This window comes from Hyaena hyaena, unplaced genomic scaffold (assembly GCF_003009895.1).
Source record: "Hyaena hyaena isolate Hyena2069 unplaced genomic scaffold, ASM300989v1 scaffold_658, whole genome shotgun sequence".
NCBI classification, from domain to species: domain Eukaryota; kingdom Metazoa; phylum Chordata; class Mammalia; order Carnivora; family Hyaenidae; genus Hyaena; species Hyaena hyaena.
In genome coordinates this window covers 598,146-620,909 of record NW_024081288.1, presented here as the reverse complement: position 1 = coordinate 620,909, position 22,764 = coordinate 598,146, and the positions used below count along the sequence as shown (strand labels likewise).

General features: G+C 57.5%; 1 protein-coding gene across 6 annotated transcripts in view; it reads right to left on the bottom strand.

The window, feature by feature from the left end:
* Positions 1-6,150: 6,150 nt before the first annotated feature.
* The window catches only part of RBM10 (RNA binding motif protein 10), a 31,543-nt gene continuing 14,929 nt past the window's right edge, over positions 6,151-22,764 (bottom strand). The window contains exons 3-24 of one of the 6 annotated variants that reach the window (XM_039216749.1): positions 21,075-21,258; positions 19,403-19,633; positions 17,510-17,579; positions 15,542-15,615; positions 14,034-14,120; positions 11,936-11,996; positions 11,616-11,792; positions 11,068-11,228; positions 10,793-10,890; positions 10,619-10,706; positions 9,814-9,928; positions 9,552-9,691; positions 9,335-9,452; positions 9,145-9,236; positions 8,893-9,057; positions 7,814-7,963; positions 7,657-7,722; positions 7,370-7,558; positions 7,214-7,288; positions 6,796-6,902; positions 6,586-6,715; positions 6,151-6,493 (exon numbers count right to left, since the gene is read on the bottom strand). In XM_039216749.1, coding sequence (XP_039072680.1) covers positions 6,368-6,493; positions 6,586-6,715; positions 6,796-6,902; positions 7,214-7,288; positions 7,370-7,558; positions 7,657-7,722; positions 7,814-7,963; positions 8,893-9,057; positions 9,145-9,236; positions 9,335-9,452; positions 9,552-9,691; positions 9,814-9,928; positions 10,619-10,706; positions 10,793-10,890; positions 11,068-11,228; positions 11,616-11,792; positions 11,936-11,996; positions 14,034-14,120; positions 15,542-15,615; positions 17,510-17,579; positions 19,403-19,633; positions 21,075-21,258 — 2,704 coding nt within the window. In that variant the 3' untranslated portion in view covers positions 6,151-6,367. Of the gene's footprint in view, positions 6,494-6,585; positions 6,716-6,795; positions 6,903-7,213; positions 7,289-7,369; positions 7,559-7,656; positions 7,723-7,813; positions 7,964-8,892; positions 9,058-9,144; positions 9,237-9,334; positions 9,453-9,551; positions 9,692-9,813; positions 10,001-10,618; positions 10,707-10,792; positions 10,891-11,067; positions 11,229-11,615; positions 11,793-11,935; positions 11,997-14,033; positions 14,121-15,541; positions 15,616-17,509; positions 17,580-19,402; positions 19,634-21,074; positions 21,259-22,764 lie in introns of all 6 variants that reach the window. The other 5 variants (XM_039216746.1, XM_039216748.1, XM_039216750.1 and 2 more) reach the window with 5 other exon arrangements.

The window sequence follows — 22,764 nt, the reverse complement described above, 5'->3', positions numbered from 1 at the left end:
AGGGGACAGAGGATCTGAAGCAGACTCTGCACTGACAGCAGAGAGCCCTATGCAGGGCTCGAACTTACAAACCATGAGATCATGACCTGAGCCAAAGGCCAACGCTTAACTGACTGAGCCTCCCAGGTGTCCCTAAATTCTGTTTTAGAATAAACAAGCTGGCTGCTGTGTACGGGGAGAGAGAACTGTGAAGGAAAAGACGGGAGCAGAAAAACCAGTAGAGTCCAGAAAGCCATGAGAGAGGATCAGATTGAGATGGTAAGGGGCGCCTGGGTGACTCAGTCAGTCAAGCATCCGACTTCAGCTCAGGTCATGATCTCACAGTGGGTTTGAGCCCTGCGTTGTGCTCTGTGCGGACAGCTCAGAGCCTGGAGCCTGCTTCGGATTCTGTGTCTCCTTCTCTCTCTGCCCCTCCCCCAACTTGTGTTTCTTCTCTCTCTCTCCCTCTCTGTCTCTCTCTCAAAACTAAATAAACATTAAAAAAAAATTTTTTTTTAAGAAGATGGTAAAAGTGGAAGCGATGAGGAGGGATTTGATTTTGGATTGATTTTGAAGGTAAAGGTGCCAGGATTTGCCAAGACATCAAATATAGACATAGGACATGAAAAATAGAGAGGAGTCCAGGCTGACCTCCAGGTTATTAGCCCGAGGAGCTGGAAGGATGGAGTTATCAACTGACATGGGAAATCAGGTGTCGGGCAAGATCGGGAGTTTGTTTTCGGCTACGTTACATCTGAGATGCATGTTGGACATCCAAGTTGTGCCAGGTGTTGGTAGAGTGCACAGTTGGGGACCAGGTGTGGAATTCAGGGGATAGAGGGAGGCCTGGGACTGGAGATAGGGGTTTATGGGCCATCAGAGGGGACAGCTGAAGCCATGGGTGTGGCCGAGTTCTTCTCTGAAGCATTGATTGCCCTCAAATGGATCAGTGGGAGCAATCGAGTTGGACTTTCCCAAGTGAGAGGGAAGAGCAAGCATTCCAGTTGGAGGAATAGCTTGAGCAGAGAAGCCCACGGAGGGAAGAAAGCAGGAGAGGGAGAGGGAGAGGGGGGTGGGGTGAGAGAGGCTTGTGCCATTTCGCTTTGCCTCCAGCCACGTATGAGGATGTCTGCTAGTTCACAGCCTCACTGGGTGGATTGCCAAGCCTTTGGATGTTTACCAATCCGTTGTAATTATAATTTTCATTTCTTTTCGTAGGAGTGAGCTTGGGCATCTCTTCATAGATTTAAAGGTATTTGTGGTTCTTGTTTTGTGGGGGGGGGGGTTCCTCTGTTCATGTCCTTTATTCATTTTCTATTGGGTTGCTGTACTTCTCATGGAGTTCTAGGAACTCTTTACAGATTAGCCTTTTGTTTTAGGGTTTGGGTTTTGTTTTTTTTTTTTTTGCCTTTTTTCCTAGCTTTTTTTTAAAAAAAAAAGTGTATTTATTTTTGAGAGAGAGAGATACAGGGAGGGGCAGAGAGAGAGGGAGACAGAGACTCCCAAGCAGGCTCCGCACAGGCAACACAGAGCCCCCCACGCAGGGCTTGAACTCATAAATGGTGAGATGAACTGAACCCAAGTGTCAGACGCTTAACCAACTGAGTCACCCAGGTGCCTCTAGTTTTTTTTTTTTTTTTCTCCTCCCTAAGTGAGAGCGATTTGAACAGTTGTGATGTGCGTATCTATTCAAGTTTCCAAGCTCTGGTATACGACAAACCCTGTCCTAGGCATTGGCGACACAGTGGCGAGCAAGGCAAGACAAAAGTCTCTCCCTTCGTGGCGATTTCGTTCCAGTGAAGGAGACAAACAATGTCGAGAAGTAGGAGAATCTAGAGGATGTTAGAAGTTGAGAAGTGTCACGGAGAAAAGTGATGCAAGGAGGGAGGCAGAGGGAGTGTGGCAGGGGAGGGTTTGGAATTTTAAATAGGGTAGCCAGGGCAGGCCTCCTCAAGGAGGCGACATTTGAACTTTCAAACAGCATGTCTCCTGCAGTCTGGAACAGTTCTTCAGTCTTCCCTCGACCTTCATGACCTTGATGCTTTTGAAGATGACGAGCCAGGAATTTTGTAGCGTGTCTCTCCGCGGGGTTTTGTCCGATGTCTCCTCATGGTTCAATTCCAGTTCTGTATTCAGGGAGGGAACAGCACAGCAGTGACTCGGACTCCTTACTTCATGCTATCAGATGGCTCATAATTTTAATACTGATCATGTTTGCTTTGCTCCTTTTATTAACGTGGTACCTGCCAGGTTTCCTTACCCTAAAGATACACCTTTTCCCTTTGGAATGAACTAACATGTATTCTGTAGCCAGATACTTTGAATCTATGTAGATATCTTGTTCCCTCATCAAAGTCTAACTGACCTGACCAACAGACTGACTGCTAGTGTAAACACTAGTTTTAGCATGTATTTATTTTCTAATTCCATCATTGTTGACAATTATTATTATCAGTTGACATTCTACTGTAAAAATATTTCCCTTCTCCGTTTATTTACTCTTTCACCCATTCATTTATATAAGTATGATTCATGGTTTCTTGAGCCTTATCAAGTGCTTTTTCTGTGGTTGATTACTATGTGTGTTTACTTTGGGTCCATTAACGTAGAGAACTACATTTATAGCTTTTTTTTTTTTTTTTTCTGAGAGAGAGAGACAGCATGAGCAGGGGAGGGTCAGAGAGAGAGGGAGACACAGAATCTGAAGCAGGCTCCAGGCTCTGAGCTGTCAGCACAGAACCCGACGTGGGGCTCGAACTCACGAACCGCGAGATCATGACCTGAGCTGAAGTCGGATGCTTAACCAACTGAGCCACCCAGGCGCGCCCCCATTTATAGCTTTTCTGATGTGGACCCAATCTTTGCATTCCTGGGATAAATTCTACTTGATCAAAACAGGTTTGCTAAATATACTATTGGATTCATTTGGCTAAGATTTTGTTACGGATTTTGACATCTACAGATGGAAGTGAAATGGGCTTGAAATGTTCTTGTACTGTCTCCTCTGTTTCAGGGTTAGAGATTACACTAGTTTGATGAAATAGACAGCTTTTATTTTTTTTCTAATACCTGGAACAACTTTTAGAAGATAGCAGTTAACGATTCCTTGGGAGATGGGTGACTCACACCTATAAAAACCATCTGGGGGATGCCTGGGTGGCTCCTTCGGTTAGGCGTCCGACTCTTGACTTGTGGTTCAAGTCATGATCCCATGGTTCGTGGGGCTCTGCGCTGACAGCTCAGAGCCTGGAGCCTGCTTGGGATTCTTTCCCTCTCTTTCTGCCTCTCTCCCCACCTCCCGGCTCATACCCTTTCCCTCTCTAAAAATAAATCAACTTTAAAAAAAACATTTGGGGCCTTTTTTGGGTGGGGAGAGGAAAGCTTTTGACTACTGTTTTAATTCACTACTTTTTGCTCTATTAATCTGTTTCTTCATGGAATGGTTTTGGCATTTTGTATTTTTCTAGGAATGTATTCATTTCATCTAGATTTTCAGGTATGTGTTCATTATTTTTAAAAGTTCTGTTGCAACTGTATTAATAAGTTCCCACCTTTAATTCTGTATTTGGTATGTTTGCCTTTTCTGTCTTAATTGATCAATCTTGGCAGAGGATCTGTCCTTCCTCCTAATTTTTGTTTCAAAGAGTGTGCCTTTGGGGCGCCTGGGTGGCTCAGTCAGTTAAGCGGCCAACTTTGGCTCAGGTTATGATCTCACAGGTTGTGGGTTCGAGCCCTGCGTTGGGCTCTGTGCTGACAGCTAGCTCAGAGCCCGGAGCCGGTTTCAGATTCTGTGTCTCCCTCTCTCTCTGATCCTGCCCTGCTCACGTTGTCTCTATCTCTCTCTCAAAAATAAATAAACCATTAAAAAAAAAAAAGAGTCTGCCTTTGATTTTACAAACGTTGCTTTTCCCTATGTTCTCCATTTCTGCTCATTATATCCTTGCTTCTTATTGAGGTTTGCTCTAATTGTCTTTTTCCAACTTTGGGTATAATGTACATATGAGAAAATGCTCAGATTTTAATTGTACAGGTTGAATTTTTACCAAAGCATACACCTATGTATATGACCAGTACCCCAGTCAAGATCTAGAACCTTTTTATTATTCCAGAAAGCTACCTTGCAACCCTTTCTAGTGGACACCCTCCCCACTTCTACCCTACTCTATCACCAAAATGTGTTAAGGATTTTATTTTTATGTTTTTTTTTTAATGTTTATTTGTTTTTGAGAGACAGAGACATAGAGTGCGAGCAGGGGAGGGCAGAGAGAAGCGGGAGACACAGAATCCAAAGCAGGTTCCAGGCTCTGAGCTGTCAGCAGAGCCCGATGTGGGGCTCAAACCCACAAACCGTGAGATCATGACTTGAGCCAGTCGGATGCTCAACTGACTGAGCAACCCAGGTGCCCCAATCTGTTTATTTTTTTTTTAAGTTTTGAGAGAGAGGGAGAGAGAGAGAGAGAGAGAGCAGAGGAGGGGGGAATGGATGGTCCGAAGTGCGCTCCGTGCTGACAGCAGCGAGCCCAATGCGGGGCTCAAACTCATGAACCGTGAGATCATGACCTAAGCCAAAGTCAGACACTCAACCGAGCCTCCCAGGTGCCCCTTAAAGATTTTAAAGTAATCTTGTCACCCAACATGGGGTTCGAACTTACAACCTTCAGAGCAAAGAGTTGCATGCTCTACCGACTGAGCCAGCCAGGCACCCCACCAAAACGTGTTTTGATTGAGAACTTCACATAAACGGAATCATATATAGTGTCTTTTTTGTGTATCTTTTTTCATTCGTTTTTGAGATTCATTCATGTTGATCTTGGTAACAGTATTTTGTTCCTTTTATTCCTGAATTGTAGTCCATTGTTATGAATAGACCATAACTTATCCATTCGCCTCTTGTCGGATGTTTGGGTTCCCAGTTTTCGGCTGTGGTGAACACAGCTGCATTCCGTGTACACATAACAAGTCTTTGTGTTGACTATGTTTGCATTATTTGGGGTAACTATCTAAGAATGGCATGGCTGGGTCATAGGGTTAAATGTATGTTTACCTTTATATGAAACAGCAAAACAGTTTTCCAGAGTGGCTGTACCATTAACTACTGCCAACCATGTACAAGGCCTCCTTGTCGTGGGGTTCCAGAGCCCTGGGGGGTGGGAAGAGAGAAGGTAACATGTGGGTGCCTCCAGACTGAGGGCCACCCATCCTGACACGGGTTCTCTCAGGTGGCCTCTTTCTATTCCTATTTCCTGTCCCTCTGCCCTCCCCCGCACGCTCCTTCCTCAGTCCCCTGGGCAGCCTCCCCCCCCACCCAGGGCAGCACCATTGTCACCTCGAGGGGACCCCTTCTTTCTCACCTGGCCTCCTACAGCTGGTGCTGGGAGACGTCCCCTTGCTGGCCAGTGAGTGGGGGGAGGGGCTTTGTGCAGCTTGGTCTTCCCTTCCCCCCCTTGCCCCTTTCACCTTCTGGATTCATAAGCATGTGTTTGGGGGAGGGGCGGTCCCCGGCCCCGTTTCTGGTGCACAGCCCTCTAAGGCCAGGAGAGGGCAGCCCCAGCCTCGTGTGCCACTGCACCCAGCCCTGTGCTGAGCCCACGCACACGTACTTGGGAACCACAGGGTGCAGACTGGCCCATGGTGACCAGAGGGGCGGGTGCTACGCTAACAGACATGGAGAGCATGGGAATGAGCCCAAGTGGTCCTGATGGGGCAGCTGTGGGACCTGGGACTGGCAGGCTGAGCTTGCTGCCTCCACCCCTCTGGGGCCATCTGTCTGTCCACTGAGGGCGCGGCGGCGACTGGTGCCAGAGTGCCCACGGTCGTCCACTTGGAGATGCCCTTGGACAGTCAAATGCAGTTGAGGTTTAGCCCCGCGATCGCACAGGGGATGCAGCTGCTGGGGGGCAAGGCCAGCGGGTGGGAGGTTCCCAGTGCTGGTGGGTTTCCTGGTATATCGAGACCTGCTGGATTTGATGATGGTGAGGGGGCTGTGACCAGGATCTCGTGGGCTGGGGCACAGGCCAGAACTTCACGTTCAGTCCCCACGCACCAGACACTGAGAGTGCCAGCACTGCCACCCACCTCAGCCCGAACAGGCCCCTCGTCCACCTGCGTTTAGGCCCCTGTGTCTGCGCGGGTCACAATCCGTGCTGGCGCATGAGAAAGAGACGTGCGAGCTACAGACTTTTCAGCTTTTATTACAAAAAGAAGAGCATGATCCCAGCCCAGCTTTCCAACAAAAGCCACCACCTTAAAGTCTGACTTGGTCAGGGCCTCTCTGGCTGGGGACAGGCTGGCAGACAGGTGCAGGGCCCCACTCAGACCACCCACCACTTCACCCTTTCCTGCCCCGGGCTGGACACCCGACACATGAAGAAGCAGCTCTCGCAGCTGCTCACTGGGCCTCGTTGAAGCGGGTCACCATTGTCTTGTGCAGTGTCTCCTTGTAGGACTCGGTTGAGGTGACCCCGTAGGAGCTGCCTCGGGCACCCAAGCCGGAGCCCCGCACCCGCGTCTGGGCCTACGTGAGGGAGGCAGGCTGTCAGGTCAGCGGCGGGATGGGGGTGCAGCAGAGAGTGCCGGAAGACGGGGACGGCCTCGCAGAAGACTCACCTCAATGGGCGTCACGATGCCCTGCTTCTTCCGGCCCAGGCCACTGCCCTCTTTCCAGCCCATGGCCTGGAGCATTCGACTGCCGATGTTGTCACTGCCCAGCCCGTCCCGCGTGGGCTGCTCAAAGTCCCTGCAGGGGCCAGCGGTACCATGTGAGCAGAGTGAGCAGGCTGCTGGCCCCGGCCCCACGCCTCGGTGCTGGGCACTTACACGGAAGCTGCAGACATGCCGCCGTACTTCCTCCGCTTGGGCTCTGGTGGCTCAGGGATGCCGTACTTCTCTCTGCGCTCAGCTGCACGGTCCCGGTACTTCATTTGCTGAAAACGTGTGTGCGTGTGCGTGTGCATGTGCGTGAGGACGGGGGAACTGGTGGCTACTTGCAGGAGACGTAGGGGCCCCATGGGAGCTGGCTCTGGCTAACAGGTCTGAAGTCCTGTGGGCAGGACACCGTGGGTGCGAGCAGCCAGCATGGGGGGAGCCGGGAAGAAGCCTCGCAGGGACAGGAGGCGACACGGCTGATGGCAGCCAGGCAGTATGCGGCTCGGGGACTTGGGCAGCAGCTGCCTGAAGGGACAGGCACGTGGCAAGGGACAGAGGGGATGGAGTCCAGGAGTGGGTTGCAACTCACCTCCATGTCGTTCTTCTCCAGCGCTTCCAGCTCATTCTCTGACAGGTGCGCTCGCCGGTGAATCTCAAGGTTTTGCTGCAAGGGGACAGACAGGAGGAGGCGTGAAGCGGCGGGCCGGGCCGGGCCGGGGTTCCCAGCCGATCCTCCCTCAGTCACCTTGTGTAGCCCGGAGAGCTGCTGGTGGCGGATGAGCGCCTCCTTGCTGGGGAACTGGCGCCGGCAGAGCAGACAGGCCAGCTTCTGCCAGTCAGTGAGCTTCTCCTCCCGCTCCGGGCCCCCGCGCTCCTGCTCCTCCTCGCTGTCACTCTCCCCGCTGTAGGCTGCCACGAGGCCCCGAGGCGGGCTCTGGAGAACATGAGCATAGTGGTGGGAGGTCAGGCCTGGACAGACCCGGGGTCCCCGTGCCCCCACTCCCCGCCCCTCCTCCTGCCCTGGCCACTCACTGGGCGGTCATCACTGGCCAGTTTCGGGAGGTCCATGCCGGTGTGCTGTCTCTCAGCTAGCGCTCCCTGGGGTAGACGGACATATTCAGTGACTCCACAGAGGGACTGCTGAGATGACAACACTTGGGAGGGTAACAGAGGGGTGAACACAACGCACCTTCTTCTCGAGGATGGCATAGCCAGCATCTGCGGTGGCCGATTCCCGTCTTTCATCGTCTCGCAAGGAGCTGATGGGCTGGAAGCTGTTCTTGAAGTTTTCTTTTTGCTTGTTGAGGCTGCGGGCCCAGCGCTCCATGTCCTTGGCAATCTAGGGGGAAGGGTGGGGGTGAGGCTCTCAGGGACCCTCCAACTGCTGTAACCATCAACTCCGTCCACTGTCCCTTCCTACCCTGCAGCTTCAAGCAAGAAGTGAGGAGGCAGCTGTGAAAGTCCCCACTCCTCGTCATTCTATCATCAATGGCCCCCATCAAGCCCTCTTGGGCCATGGCCCCCATTCCCCGGACAGGCACTCTCACGATGCCGCTCTCCGTGGGCTTTTGTATCACCTTCCCCTTCTACAAGGCACACATGGCTTTCTCTGGGTGGGACTTTAACATACACACGGGATACTCTGCCACACTCCACATTCTGTTCCCCCCAGGCATGACAGCAGCTTTAGAATTTACCAGGTTGTCAACAAATGCTTAGCTCTTACGTAGCACTTAGTTCGGCACTAAGCGCCGCACCCAGACCGTCATACTCTTCCTCCACAGACAGACACTGAGGTTCCCTCTAACTGCCCACTCCCACCGAACGCTGCAGTGGCCGCTTTCCCGCCCGCAGCCGGAGGGGCCCGTGAGCAGCTCTCTGGGATAGCCAACCCAGACACATACTCATGAGCGGGGCTCTAGGCCCAAAGGAGGTCTGCCTGCCCACGCGTTTCCACAAGCAGGGGTGGCCTGGCTTTAGGCACGCGGGCAACATGAGGGGTCCCACTGGGGGACGGGAAAGCTGACCGGGCTCACTTGGATGGACGGCACTGGCCACGCAGGGGGACTGAGGAGACTGCCGTGGCTCGAGGTCACGCGGCAGAGAGAACTGGGCCAGGAGCCTGGTCTCTCTTAAGCACGATCACTGCCACCACGCATACGTCTGCCCTCCTCCCACCGCAGCGGAAGGCTGAAGAGGATAGAAATGATTCTTCATTGGAAGACACCGAACAGCCAGCCAGTGACCGCTGGCCCCCCCAGCGCTCACCTGTTGGGCTGTCTTGGTCTTGTGCTTCTCCTTCTTCTCTTTACCCTCTTTCGAGGGGGCCCCTGTCTCCTTATGCCCGTCGGCCGACTGTTCCAAGGCAGGGATGTAGGTCCGCCTCTCCCCATCCCAGTACAGGTACTGCTGGCTCTGAGCGTTGTAATAATACTGGGGGAGGGGCAACGGAAAGGCATGAGGGAAGACCTTAAGGAGGGGAACCACAGACCCCACCCACTCCCTGGGCCACCCTATCACCTGGGAGTTGGGGTCATAGTAGAGGCCGGTCTGGGGGTCATAGTAGTAGCCAGATGTCTCGTCGTACTGGTAGGTAGAAACGTCGGGAACAGCTGGGGGCAGGGGGGAGGTGAGAAAGGAGGGGGTCACATTCCTCTGTCCTTTGTTAAGGACCTCCCCGGCCTCCCGCCCACAGGCCGTGGCTACTTACGGTACTGGTTGTAGGACTCCTGGGCAGTGGGGCTGGTGGCTGGTGGCAGGGCCGAGCTGGGATGGGTAGGGCTCTGGAGCTCAGATTTGAGCACAGCAGGTGATATGATGGTGTAGGACTAGTCACGGGGCCAGACAGGGGAACAGGGCTCAGTGTCTGCCAGTACCCCCAAGACCCCCCCTCCGCCTCCCCCCCAGGACACCCCGGGCTCCCTCACCTGGCTGTTGGCAGCGGCGCCCTGGCTGCCGCTCGCCTCGGCTGATTGCTGGTAGATGCCAGGTGCGGCACCGGGCTGGACACGGGAGAAAGCCTGCAGTGACACAGAGTCTGTCCCAGGCTCCAGGGAGGCCTCAGGGCCTGTAAAGAGGGACAGGGAAGGAGGGAGAATACCTGTTACTGGTGGGGCCCAGGACCCCATGCCCGTTGACCCCCCCCGCCCCCCCCCCCCCCCGGCTCAGGGAGAGATGCCAGGAGCTCACCTGCTCCAGCCGGGTCCCCTTTGGTTCCAGCGATGCCAGGGCCCTTGGTGCCCTTGAGGTAGCCATGGGCATAGAGGGAGGACTCTGAGCCCTGGCTGCCGCCATAGCCCTCATCCTGTTGGTAGTAGCTGTAGTCGACCGGTGGCTCCTCGGGGGTGGCCCAGGCACCCTCCCCACCCTGGGAGGCCTGAGGGGCAGTGGGAGGGGCTCGTTAGCAGAGGAAGGGGCGCAGGGGGGAGGGGAACCTGCTAGGAAGCATCTGCCCACAGGTGAGGCTTGTGTCTGTCTGCCGACAGAAAGCATGCAGGCCTCAGACAAGAGACGTGTGAGGGCCACCTGGCCACTGCAGGGCAGGACAGTGGCAAAAACAAGAAAGGAACGAAGACTTGTGCCAAAGTGCTCCCACGGCTGACACTGGTACGTGTGTGGTGTGGCTCGTGTGCTGGGTATCAGATCAAGGACGACACCGTCCTCCCCTTCTTTATTCTCCTCTCCCAATTTTCTTTCAGCCACTTATAAATTCCATTCCATTAAAGAGGTTGAAACAATTCAGGACGATAAAATAACCACCAAACAGAAGCGAAAAGCAGCCGCGACTGTGTTGAAGTTGGAAGCCTGGGAGGAGGTGACCGGGAAGGGAGCCGCAGCGAGGCGCCCAAGGCCCACAGCAGCCACTGTGACGGGGTTTGGGGTCCACGGAAAGCCAAAACAGCAAGCCAGCCCTCCAGGTTGTGCACAGAGGGCGCAGGAGGGTCGAGGTGGCCCCGGTACGGGGGTGCTGGGGCAGAGGGGAGTCTTTGAGTACCTGTGAGATGGCCCACTGGGCCGCAGCAATGGCAGTGCTGGCCACAGAGGCAGCATTGATGCGGCTGCCTTCGTTGGAGGCCATGTCCCTGGGGAGAATGTCAGACACAGGGCGTGAGATGCGGGGCCCCAGGCTAGGGGGCCAGCTGGGAAAGGACACAGGCGGGACCCTGACCTCTTAGAACCCTTGGCGAACTCAACGTTGATGGTCTTGCCGTCGATGGTGAGCGGCGGGTGCAGGGCCTGTAGAATCTGCAGTAGCTGGGCTGCTTCCTGGGGGAGGAAGGGGGAGGCGGGGGCAGAAGGGTCAGGCCCGGGGAGGTCCCCGGCTCCACTGCCCCGTTTCCAGGCTCGGAGCCGCAGCGGAGGGGGGGCTGGGCTCAGGGTCCCTCCTCCCTGCCCCGGGGGCCGGGACCCTGGCCGCCCGGCCCCCCCCTGTGCCGCCCTCACCACGATGGTGGAGAGCTGGATGAAGGCGAAGCCGCGGTTCAGTTGGGTTTGCTTGTCCTTGATGACGCGTACATTGGAAGAGGACAGCACCGCATAGGGTGCCAGGGCCCCCAGGATGGAGTCCATGGTGCTGTGTGGGTTCAGGTTGCGCAAAATGATGGCTGCGAAAAGGGGCCCAGCATTAGGGGGCACTCCTGACACTCTGCTCCGGCCCTACCCCCTGGTGGCTCCCCACCGTCCCTCTTCTCTGCCTTCCATGTCTTTGCACCTGCTGCTTCCTCTCACCTCTTCCTCCTGGATAAACTCTGCTTGTCAGTCCAAGTCCCAGCTCGGTCACGCACCTGCCGAGAACCTTCCCAACACACCCCCAAAGTCGAGTTGGGCGACGCTCCTATCCTGCTCTCCCTACATCACATGTCTGTCCCCTCACCGGGCAGAGAGACCCTGGGAGGGCTAAGTCCTGGTCACCGCAACCTCTCTGGGCTCGGAGAACCCAGCCCAGACGGATACCCTAGGGCAGGGCGAAAGGAAGGGAACAAGTGACTCACTGTCATTGGCGTTCTCCGAGCTTGGCTCCGAGCCCTGTGACAGGGCTTGGGAGGCCAGCACTCCCTGGGCCTGGTAGGGCTGAGGCAGGGGGAGCAGGCCCTGGCTGAGCTCCCGTCCACCCAGCGGCAGCGTCTGCTGATCCAGCCTTGCACCCAGGGGCAGCTTCTGCTCCGCTTCTGTCAGGGACGGCAGGAAGACAGGCTGGTGACAAGGTGGGGGGCTCCAAGGCTGGCCCCCCTCCTCCCAGGGCACCGGGCCCTCCCCCTCATCCCTTTAGCCACCAACGTCCCAGGGAGGTGGGGAGGCAGGAGGGCCTCACCTGACTTGGGCACGCCACATTTGAAGCACTTCTCTCGGCGTTTGAAGTTCTGGACGCCACACTGTGAGGCACAGGCCAGGCCATCAGAGCAGGTGGGGCTCTCCACTGTACCCTCCAAACTTGGATCCAGAGACCCCCCTCCCACCCCGGGGAACCCCGCAGTGCTCTGGGAAGGAAGGTCCCAGGGTCAAGGCTGGCAGGGGGCTCCGGCTATCATTCTCAGTCTGTGAATCTTCCCTTTACACGGTCTCAAGTCTGTCCTGAGTGCCACCCCCTCAACTCAGGAATCAACTCCCCCACCCGTTTACAAGTGCCACTCCCTCCTCGTCCCTTTAGCAGGTTCCTCTTCCTAAAGCTGGCTTCCCTGTTAAGATACCTTCAGTGTCTCCACCCTGAAAGCCAGTGGCCACTCTCGTCAGACTCTCATTCCTCGTTTAACTCGAGGACTGGGTCGGTACTCTTGAGAAACCAGCCTCGGACATCCCAGCCTCCAGAAACCCCCAGCTTCTACCACGTTTCTCTCTCTGTTCCACGGTCACGTAGTGCGCACTGCCCCATATGTGAGGGTGTGGCCTCGTGGCCTAACAGCAGGGGGCGGATGCAGCACAGGGAGGCAGGTTAGTCTGGAGGGGAAGGGGCCAGGAAGGGTGTGGCTCACTCAGCTGGGGACAGTTGGCTGGGACGTTTGGTCTGGGACACCCAGGGCTTTGCTTCAGTTTCGTTGGGAAGCTACTGCTAGCAAAGGGCACGAGAGGTTTTCTGTAGCTAGTGTGTGAGGATGAGGCAAGACTCCAGCCGAAGCTGGAGAGGGCAGGTGAAGCTAGCTTCTAGAGGGTGGTCACGCTGCTGAAGTTCAGAGTGGACAGGGTGCTGAGCAGAGAAAGAGGGGTGTGGTTAGAGGTGGTTCCAAGGAATGTCACAGATGACAGGGTGAGAGAAAGCGGCAAGGCCACAACAGCAGAAGAGGGGTCCACGGCGGGACGGAGTGCATGACGCCTGGTCTGGGCTGTGGGAACTGCAAGGGAGGGCATTTGTGCGATGGAAGTGACAGGGCCTGGTGACCAATGGGATGTGGGGAACAGAGGAGAAGGGAGGGAGTTCCCTGCTTTTGAGGAGTATCTGAAAATATAGGAGGGACACAGTGCCACTGTCGCTTTGTCCCTACGTCTGCAGAGACACCGGACACCTGGCCTTCCAATAACACTTTTTCTTTTTAAACCAACCGGTGCCACTCCCCTTAGTAGGCAGAGTTCGTCTCAGAGAGAGTTGGGGCATCTGCCAGCTCTCAGGAGCACTGGCTGGCCGTGGGGGCTGGGGCTGTGGAGTCTCGAGGCCGCCTCAGAGCTGCCTGTGAGGCTGGCCCCAGGGGAGACCTGAACCCAGGGTGGCATCCCTGGCCCCTGCGACCAGGAGCAAGTCAATGACTCCAGGCTCACCCGCGGTGGTGGCCCTTCGAGCTTCAGCTTCCTCGTAGGGAGTACAAGTGCAAGACCCTGACCTCAGGTGGGTGTGGCCTTGTCGGAGGAGCCCATCAAGGCCAGGTCACCTGACTAGGGCTCTCACCATGCCCTATGCTTTCTTGGGGGCGGGGGCGGGGGCGGGCAGACATTAAAGGGTGCTAACCGCGGGTCCGGGTCAAGTGGCATTCCAAGTGTCACCCTCTCATCACCACACTGGAACCCTCCCAACCACCTCCGGGGAGAGGTGTCATCGCTCTTCGCATTTTAGAGATGAGGAAAGTGAGGCAGAGATCAAGGAGGATTGGGAGGGTCTAATTCCAGCCAGTCTGGCTCAGAAGTCCACATTCTGACACACCAGTGGAGTCGTGCCTCCACTGTCACTAGTTGGTCCCTTACATAAACATCTGTTGAAAGCCCGCTGGGACTTCAGCCAAGACTGTACTCCTTCAGGGCAGAGCCTGGCGCCGATGAAAGCCCAGTACGCACAGATGGGTGGGCGGGTGGGCAGACGGCAAGGAACGGTGGCTACTTGAGCTCAGCCAGTCCTCAACGCCTATGCCACCCCCAGAGACCCCAGGGAGACGGCCGCCACTGCCGCCGTCTCTATCCGTGGCAACCACTGCCCACCACCCCTGTACCTTATTACACAGCCAGTCCTCATTGATCTTGGGCTTGGGGTCGCTGTAGTGCATGGACACCTTCTGGCCCAGGATGTTGAGGGAGTGCTGCGGGAAAAAGCAGAGCGCAGTGAGGCCCCGGGCAGCAGTGCCCCACGCACCGTTTCAGCACAGGAGAAGAGAGTGAGCGAGCCCTTCAGCTGGATGGATGAGGGACAGGGAACGGAGGGAGGTCGGAGAACGGACGAGGGAAGAAGGAAGGGAAGGAGGGAGGGAAAGCGCCACAGCCCTCGGGCGCAGCTCTTTGCTGCCTTTCCGGGCACGCGCACGCACACGTGAACACACGCCACCAGGCACACAGTGCTCGGCTGACCGACGCTTGCCGGACAGTGGGGGAAAACCCCCCACTCGGCCCTGATGCTGCCAGGCCACACCCAGGGCCAGCACTACACAGGCTACACTGGGGGGGATGAGGGGGACAGGGAGGGGAGGGAGAGGAGGGGAGAGAAAGAGAGAGAGAGAGAGAGAGAGCGCACGCGCGCTAGTGCTGGAGAAGGGGAGAAAGAAAAGAGCCATATTTAAAAGATGGAAGTTCCTGCTGTGAGGCTGTCTTCCTGGGGCTGGCTGGGCCCTAGGCCTACGGCACGAGGGCAGAGATGGCCCCACGGCCGCCCTGCGGAACCCCGCTTCCACCACACCTGCCCCTTCCTCCCCTGAGGCTTTCCTTCAGTGCCCCACACCAGTGAGCCGGGCTCTGGGTGAGTGAGCAGAGCAGGTCTTTGGGTCTCTGAAGGTCCCAAAGCTGCCAGATGGGAGACCGTGCCAGGCGGGGGAGCAGGCTCCCTTCCCTTCTCTAGAGCAGGGCTCTCTGCTGAAAAGTCGTGTCTGCCAGCAGTGGGATAGGCAGGCGGTGACTTCCGTGGCCAGGGAGGGGGGGCAGGGGGGGCCCCGGAACACCTGAGGTGAGTCCTATCACATCTGACTGCTACTTCAGACCAACAGAGCAGTGCTGGCCTCTCACACGGAAATCAAAAGGCCGAACTCACACGCAGGGAGAGAGCTGGCCAAACGGGACTTGCTACTTAGTGTGCCAACAGCCAGGTCCCCCAGTGACTAGACTTCCGGTGGTGCCTGAGAGCAGAACAAAGTCCTTGGCTCTGCCTAACCCCCTCCCCCTGAAGCAGGGTGGTCCCTGGGGAGTGGGAGCCTTGGTGGAAGAACCTCCCCCCTCCCCCCAGCAGCCCTGTCTCCAAAAGCTCGGCTGGGAAGTGGAGGGGCAGAGCTAGTGTCTGGTAGGAAGGGGCCAGTGGTGAGTGTGGGTTCTCGATGGGAAGCCCAGTGGGTAGCAAGAGATGGGAAGAGGAGATAGTGAGGGTCAGGAAGGGGGAGAGAGAGAGAGGGGGCGGGGAGGGGGGATGGGACACAGGGCCACAGGGCAGGGAACTGTGTCCATAAGAATCAGGCGATGGGGAGCGCTCGATTACAAAGTAGTATTTGTTTGGGGGGGGGTTCAAGTGCGGCAAAGCAACCTGATTGGCTTCCATCCATCGTGTAGCGTCCTGCAAGTGACTAAACTCGACGAAGGCGAAGCCCCGGCTCTGACCTGGAGACAGCATTCAGATACAGACGCAGTGGGTTAGTCAACAGCTTTGGACACACGGCGTTCCCGGGGGTGGGACCCGAGGGGAGAGGACCAGGGGGGCAGAGAGGGAAGGGGAGAGAGAAAAGAAGAAAGGGAGAGAGAAAAGTAATCAGAGAGAGAAAGACCAGGGAGTGGGAGGCAAGGTAGATGGCTGGGAGGGGCAGGAAAGAGGGGCAGGGGAGGGAGAGGTGGGGGGGAGGGAGAAATAACACACACGCCAACTGGGAAGAAAGACAGAGAGAGGAGCTCAGGCACACCTGCCTGGGGTGACAGAGACAGAGAGAAGGAGCTAGGAGGGCAAGGGCACAAGGAGAGGTCTGTCTCCTGAGAAGGAAGGAGGGCAGCTGGGCAGGCTGTTGGCTCCACACGGGCCAGAATCAGTACCTGAAGGGTGGGGCCCAGCACAAGGCTGGGGTGCCCAGGAGGGGTCCTGTAACAAGTGTTTCATCAAAGAGACAAAAGAGAACCTGGGCCAGGCTGCTCCGTGAGGCGAGGAAGGCCCCAGGCCCCTCAGGAACCAGGGGGAGTTGGGGACACGATGTCACCTCAGCCTCAGCACAGTAAGGGGCTGGGGGCCTCGCCAGGGAGCCTCCCTCAGGGCCAAGCTAGGAAGACTATGGCCACCACAGTGCAAGTCCTCCGAGACAGCAGGAGACTGGGGGGCCAGGATTGGCCTGGTGGCCCTTAAAGAACGAGTGAGGGCCCGGGAGAAGTGCCCAGGGCCACAGAGGGGGCCGCACCTAGGGCCCCGCCTCGTGGAGAGAGAGAGACCAGAACCCTGTCCGCGTGTGGTGTGGCTGAGGTAAAGCAGAGCAAGACCCACATGCCACCGAGAGACCCCAGGCCTGGCCAGGGCTAGGAGGGGGGCCCAGGGCTGGAAGCCGCGGGGCAAGAAGCTCCTCCTTAGGAGGTGCACACACAGGGAGGGCTTAGACGTGGTGGGTTTGGGGGGGAGGTGCTTGACCTCCAGGAGAGTGACTATTAGGATGCACAGGAGGATGAAATGGTATGATTTGGGGTGGGGGAGGGAGGGAGGGAAGGAGGGAGGAAGAGGTGGGCGGGGGAGAGAGAGAGAGAGAGAGAGAGAGAGAGAGAGAGGGAGAGAGAGGAAGAGTGACAAGGGGAGAGAGAGGGAAGGAGGGAGAGAAGGAGAGAGAGAGAGAGAGAGAAAAGAGGGAGGGAGGGAGGGAGGGATGGAGGGATGGGGAAGAGAGAGGCTGAGAGATGGAGAGAGAAGCCCAGGCGGCACCGCACTGTGCCTGCCTTGGGAAGCCTGGGCCAGAGGTCCTGCAGAGACAACCCCCCACCGCCCTGCTAATCTCAGGCCGGCTCCAAGCGGCCTGCAAGAGGGGGGGAGGAACCCATCAAGGCCAGAATCCCGGCTGCTCCTCGGGATGCACCCTCGGACAAGGGCCGTCCCCTGCCTCCCCTCTCTTGGGACACGTGGGTGGGGCCTTGTCAGACCTACTTTCTGGTCACAGGCCATTACCCGAAAAAATGTGAGGGGGACTGAAGGGAAGGGAAGGAAAGGAGAAGAAGGGAGAGGGCAGGGAGTATATGGAGGTGTTACCACCTCAGACACTCAGAATCCCAAAGAGGAGGTTCCCCGGAGCCTGGCCCTGGCCCTGCCCCCGGGGAGCACTCGGCTCAGCGTTGCACCCCCTCCCCAACAGCCCCGGAGCTGTGAGGAGGGCGGGTCGAGGGGAAGAGAAGAAGAGAGGGCACCCCAGGCTGCCCATGGCCAGCCATAGAGGGAAGGCAGGGCAGGGAGGGTGAGGGAGAAGACAGAAGCAGGAGGGAGGCCGGAGGTGGAGGCTGGCCGGCAGAAGGGGAGGCACTGGGAACAAAAGCTCACCTGAGGATTTGTTCCGCATCAGCCGGACCTCCCGCGCTTGCACTCCGTGGGACTGCAGCTGGCCCCGGATCTGTACGGGGAGACACGGATTGGGGCAGGCTCAGCACATGGCGGGGCAGGGCGGGGGGGTGGGGGTGGGGGGGTGAGGGGTGTGGCGGGTGGGGCTGGAAGCCTGCAGGGCCCTGAGGGGCTGTGGGTGGTGCACATGCGCTGCCTCCCCGCGCTCTCTGGGGGGGCTCTCCCCAGATGGGGCCGCAGCCCCACACCAGTGTCCGGCCTGGGCGCAGAGAGGGAGGCAAACGGAAAGGGCATGTTACAAAGTGGGGGCGCAGCAGGACGATGACCCTCAGAGCTCAGAGGCAGAGAGCAACAAGGGAGCGGAGGGAGCGAGCCAGGCCCTTGGGGCTGGCTGCTGGGGAGGTGGGCCCGGGCGGCTCTGGGATCACCCTCTGGCTCACACCAAGACACTCAGGAAGCAAAACACCAAAACGGGAGGGACTGGGGTCTGGCCAGAGCCCAGCCAAGCACCCCGGGCCGTGGGTGGATCGGTACCCTGGGGCCGGAGACAAAAAGGTGCGGTCACAGGGTTTGGAAGGTTCCTGGATGAAGCCAGAGGGAAGCTGCAGAGGCAATCTGGGGTTTGGACCAGGCGAGGCAGGGTCTCTGGGCCAGTGGTGCCCCTTGCAGAAGCCTAGAAGCACGTGCCAGGCATTCTCGGGTGGCGATCTTACAGTCTCTTCAGCAGGTGAAGAAGAAAAGAGCTCGCTCGCTCTCATGCTCTCGCGCGCGCGCGCGCACACACACACACGAGCTCATGAGGACTGCAAATGCTCAAGGAGGGCTCCAGAAACAGCAAGAATGTGGCCTCTGGAATCCAGCTGCCCAGGTCCAGACCCCAAGTCCCTCTGCCACTCGCTGGCCTGCCACTCACGGGGCTGCGGACCTGGAGCAAGCTGCTTCACCGCTGGGCACCTGGCTGCCTCATCCATAGGATGGAAACACAAAGAGCACCTTCCCCGCAGGGGGGCTGTGAGGACTACATGAGGCCGGGCATGTGGCCCACCCTGTGACACATTCCCGACACATGTCAGCACGGAGCTACCGCCTGACCCTGCACAGGGTGGCTGGGCCAGACTGGAAACGCTCCCAAATACACAGGTGGGATTTTCTCTCTGACAAAACGGGCAGCCGGAAGATTTCGGAAGGGAGCTGAGCAGAGAATTCGGCGGGGTCAGAGAGAGAACCGGGGAGGCTAATGATGCTATTCTAGCGGCCCTCGGGCTCTGCTGGGGCTCGTTAGGGAAAGTCTGTATGCGAAGGAAAACGGAAGAAAAGGGAGGAACGGGGAAGGAAAGGTCAGAGAACGGAGCGGGGAGGCTGTCAGGAGCAGCGAAGGGCATCCGAGAACACAGGGCTCCGTGGCCAGGGCACGGAGATCTGACGCTGCTGTGACAAGAGGGCAGGGCTGAGGGTACGGGGACAGAATGGGAATAACACCTCAGAAATTCCCACGGGGACCCACCCTATCCCCAGGACTGCTGGGCCCTACGTCATCTCTGCCACTGGCAATAGCTGGCTCTGGGCCTGGGGAGCATCTGGACCTCAGTCAACACATGCAGAATGGATGGATGACCAGTGGAATGTTTGGGAGGAATGCTTTGTTCCCTCCCACGCTCCACCGCGGCCGCCCCTTGGCCAAGCCAGCCTATCCGACACTCCACCCTGCCCGACCAGGAGAGGACAAGGGCCTGCCCAGAGGACGGATCGGCACTGGGGGAGAGAAGGGATAAAGGGTGCTGAGTTCGGGGCGCGGGAGAAGCTGAGGGCCCTGGAGGAGACCCGGCCTGGCCTCCTGCCCTGCCACCTGCCCAGGGCCATGAGGGGGGCACGTACGTCATCCTCAGTGGCTGCCTGTGGCAGCATCCTCAGCATGACGATGTTACTGGCCTTCTCCTCCTCCTCCTCCTCCTCCTCCTCCTCCTCCTCCTCCCCTTGCTCGGTCCGATAGTCCTGGTCCCGATAGTCGCCGTCTCGGGGGAAGCCTGGCGGGCCAGTGGGGCTGTGCCTGTGCCGCCGCCGCCGCCTACGCTGAGTCTCGGAGCCCGGGGAGGCCTCGTAGGAATCCTGGCCAACAGAATAAGACGAGAGACACCAGACGGGCAGTCAGTCTGGGCTGGGCCTAGGGGCTGGCCGCTGGCTCTCTGAGGCAGGCAGGCTCTGAAAGCCAGGGCTGGGCGGGCTCCGGCTAAAGGCTCAGGGCAGGCAAAACGGGTAAGCCATGGACTGCGATCCTCCTGGGGTGGGAAACTGCCCCCAGGATGCCTTTTGGGGGCTGCTTTGGTGGGGAGTAGGGAGAGGCTGGTGGCAGCACTGCCGTGGGGGAGGAACTCCCACAGGCAGGTGACCGCACACCGCTTACACCCCCTGGGGCCTAGGGTGAGCACACTGAATCCTGCCCTGTCTCCCCCGCTTACTCCCTGGCAGCTCAGCCAGCGTGTGCACAACCGTCCCTCGGCATCTCATGCAGCCGGTGAGCAGGGGCTGGCAAAGGTGTGAGGGCCACAGCCCTGCCCCAAGTCCCGCTCCTCGGCCTGGCCTGTCTTCTATCACCACCGGGCTCCCTCCTAACAGGGTGTGGTCACTGAGTTCCTGGGTGTCGCCTAAGCCATCCTTCCAGCACTAAGCAGGCCAGGGTCCACACCCCTTCTGCCCTCGGGGGAACCAGATAACTCAGCGCTCCACTCCCACTCTTCCCAAAGGGGCTGCCCAGGGACCCCTGGTGCCCTGGAGACATCCGGGCACATCTCACAGCGGCCACTGGGGAAAACCAGCTGCCCACCAGAGTTCTTTGCACTAGACCCTCCCAGAAGGCAGCTGGTGGCTCACACTCTGTCCTCCAGGGCTGGCTTGCGACAGTACCCTTCCCGGCCTGCCGGAGAGGAGACCTGCCTGTTTGCTTGGACCTGGGCCCGGATGGACTGTCCTCTCAAACTGGGGCTCCCCTAAGGCAAGGCTGCTTCCTCTCCTCAGATGGTGAACATCATGCCTCCCGTCCTCAGGCTAGGGCTAACTACCCAACGTGGAACCTGCTACCCCCTCAGCTCAAAGGACGGGCCCCAGAGGGTCTTTGCCTTTTGTGCAGGGGCTCTGCTGCCTCTGGGAATGCCCCTGGCTGGCCTCCCAGGACTGCACTGTCTGGTGATACCCAGCTTCCCCATGGCCCTCCCAACCCCAGAGGCTGGGTCCCATGCAAGAGGCTGTTCAAGGGCCCCAACCTGGCCGGGAGCAGGCGGCAAAGGGCTTGCAGTGAACCGTGGACCCAAATGAACAACAGGGAAGAAGGGAGAGAGGTGACGGCCAGGGGCCCTCAGAAGTATAGAGCCAAGCACGTGGATGTCAGGGAGACCCAACTCGGGAGAGAAGCCCTCAGAGAGGGGAGCAGGGACAGACCCTCCAGGTGAGGCACAGCCAGCGAGCACAGTCTGAAAGTATGGGAGCCGAGAGCTACCTGCACGTGGTGCTACAACCAGAGGCCCCGCGGGCGCCTGTCCTCCTCAGCCCTCACCTCTGCGCTCTGCTCCTCAGACGAGTCGTCGTAGTCGTGCTTGCCCTCCTGGCTACCGTACTCGCGGGGGTACGAGCGGTAGTCCATGTCCCGGTAGTCATGGTCGCGGCTGCGGTTCTCCCCGCCATCGTCCTGCGAACGGTCGGTGGCTCCATAGCGGCCGGTCCTGTCCCCGCGACCGCCTCTGGGGGAACAAGGATGGGGAGGGATTAGAGAGCAGTCCTTTCTGAAAGGTGCAAGAGGTGAGGGGGGCTCCCACCCACTCACTCGCTTTAGATTCTTAGATCCCACTCCCGACAGGGGCCCCTGAATCCTGACTCCGCGGCAAGGGGAGCTGGCCCCCGCCTCTCAAACCCAATCCACTTCTGCTTCCCTCGACCACCTCCCCCACCCAGTCCATAACCGGCTTCCTTCCCAGGGCCCTCGGGCGCGGCCTCGGGGCTAGTCTCACCTCCACCAGGCCTCTCCCAGCTCACTCTCTACACCCCAAGTGTAAGCAACAGTTCCAAAGGCAAAGCCAATCAAGCCCAACCATCGCACCCCCTCCAATGGCTCCCTCTTCTTTTCCACAATGCTCACCCAGGTCCTGCAAAGTCTGCAGGATATGGGGGGTGAGGTCTCTACTGACCTCTCTTGCTCCCACCCCTCCCCCCATGTTGTGTCGTGCTACCTTGCCCCTCTGTTTCACGGTCACCCCGTTAGCACTGGCAGCCGTTCTGTTGAAATTTCTCCTACCGCGATTACTATAAGACAATTACCTCAAAGGTGATTTCATGTGCATTTCTTTTTTCTTAAAGATCTCATTTTTAAGTAATGTCTACATCCAACACGGGGCTTGAACTTATAACCCTGCGATCAAGAGTTGCATGCTCCTCTGGGGCGCCCGGGTAGCTCAGTCAGTTAAGTGTCCAACTTCAGCCCAGGTCATGATCTCGTGGTTCATGAGTTCGAGCCCCGCATCAAACTCTGTGCTGACAGCTCAGAGCCTAGAGCCTGCTTCAGATTCTGTGTCTCCCTCTCTCTCTCTCTGCCCCTCCCCTGCTCACACTCTCTCTCTCTCTCTCTCAAAAATAAACATTAAAAAAAATCTTTAAAAACCAACATTAAAAAAGAGTCACATGCTCTGCCACCTGAGCCAGCCAGGCGCCCCTCATGTGCATTTCTTGATGACTTAAAGAAGCACTACACTGTGGGTTGGGACAACACCTAGAGGGTCCCCTGCCCTAGTTCCCAAAGCTTAGCTTTGTACGTGGGACTTAGTGGGTATCTAATAATTGTTGATGAAATAATGATTTAAAAAGTGTTCTAAAAGCAACCAATACATGTTTACTTAAAACAAGAAAATACAGGGGTGTCTGGGTGGCTCAGTCAGTGAAGCATCTGACTTCAGCTTAGAGCTGGAATCCTTTTCTGATTCTGTCTCCCTCTCTCTCTCTGCCCCTCCCCCATTTGTGTTCTCTCTCTCTGTCAAAAATAAATAAACATTTAAAAAAGAAGAAAAACCAGACATCATCACAGACTACTGCTAGCAGGTCCCAATCCTGGTCAGGAACACTTTTAGAATGTCCATTATCGGGGCGCCTGGGTGGCTTAGTCGGTTAAGCGTCTGACTTTCGCTTAGGTCATGATCTCGCGGTTCGTGGGTTCAAGCCCCGCATGGGGCTCTGTGCTGACTGTCAGCTCAGAGCCT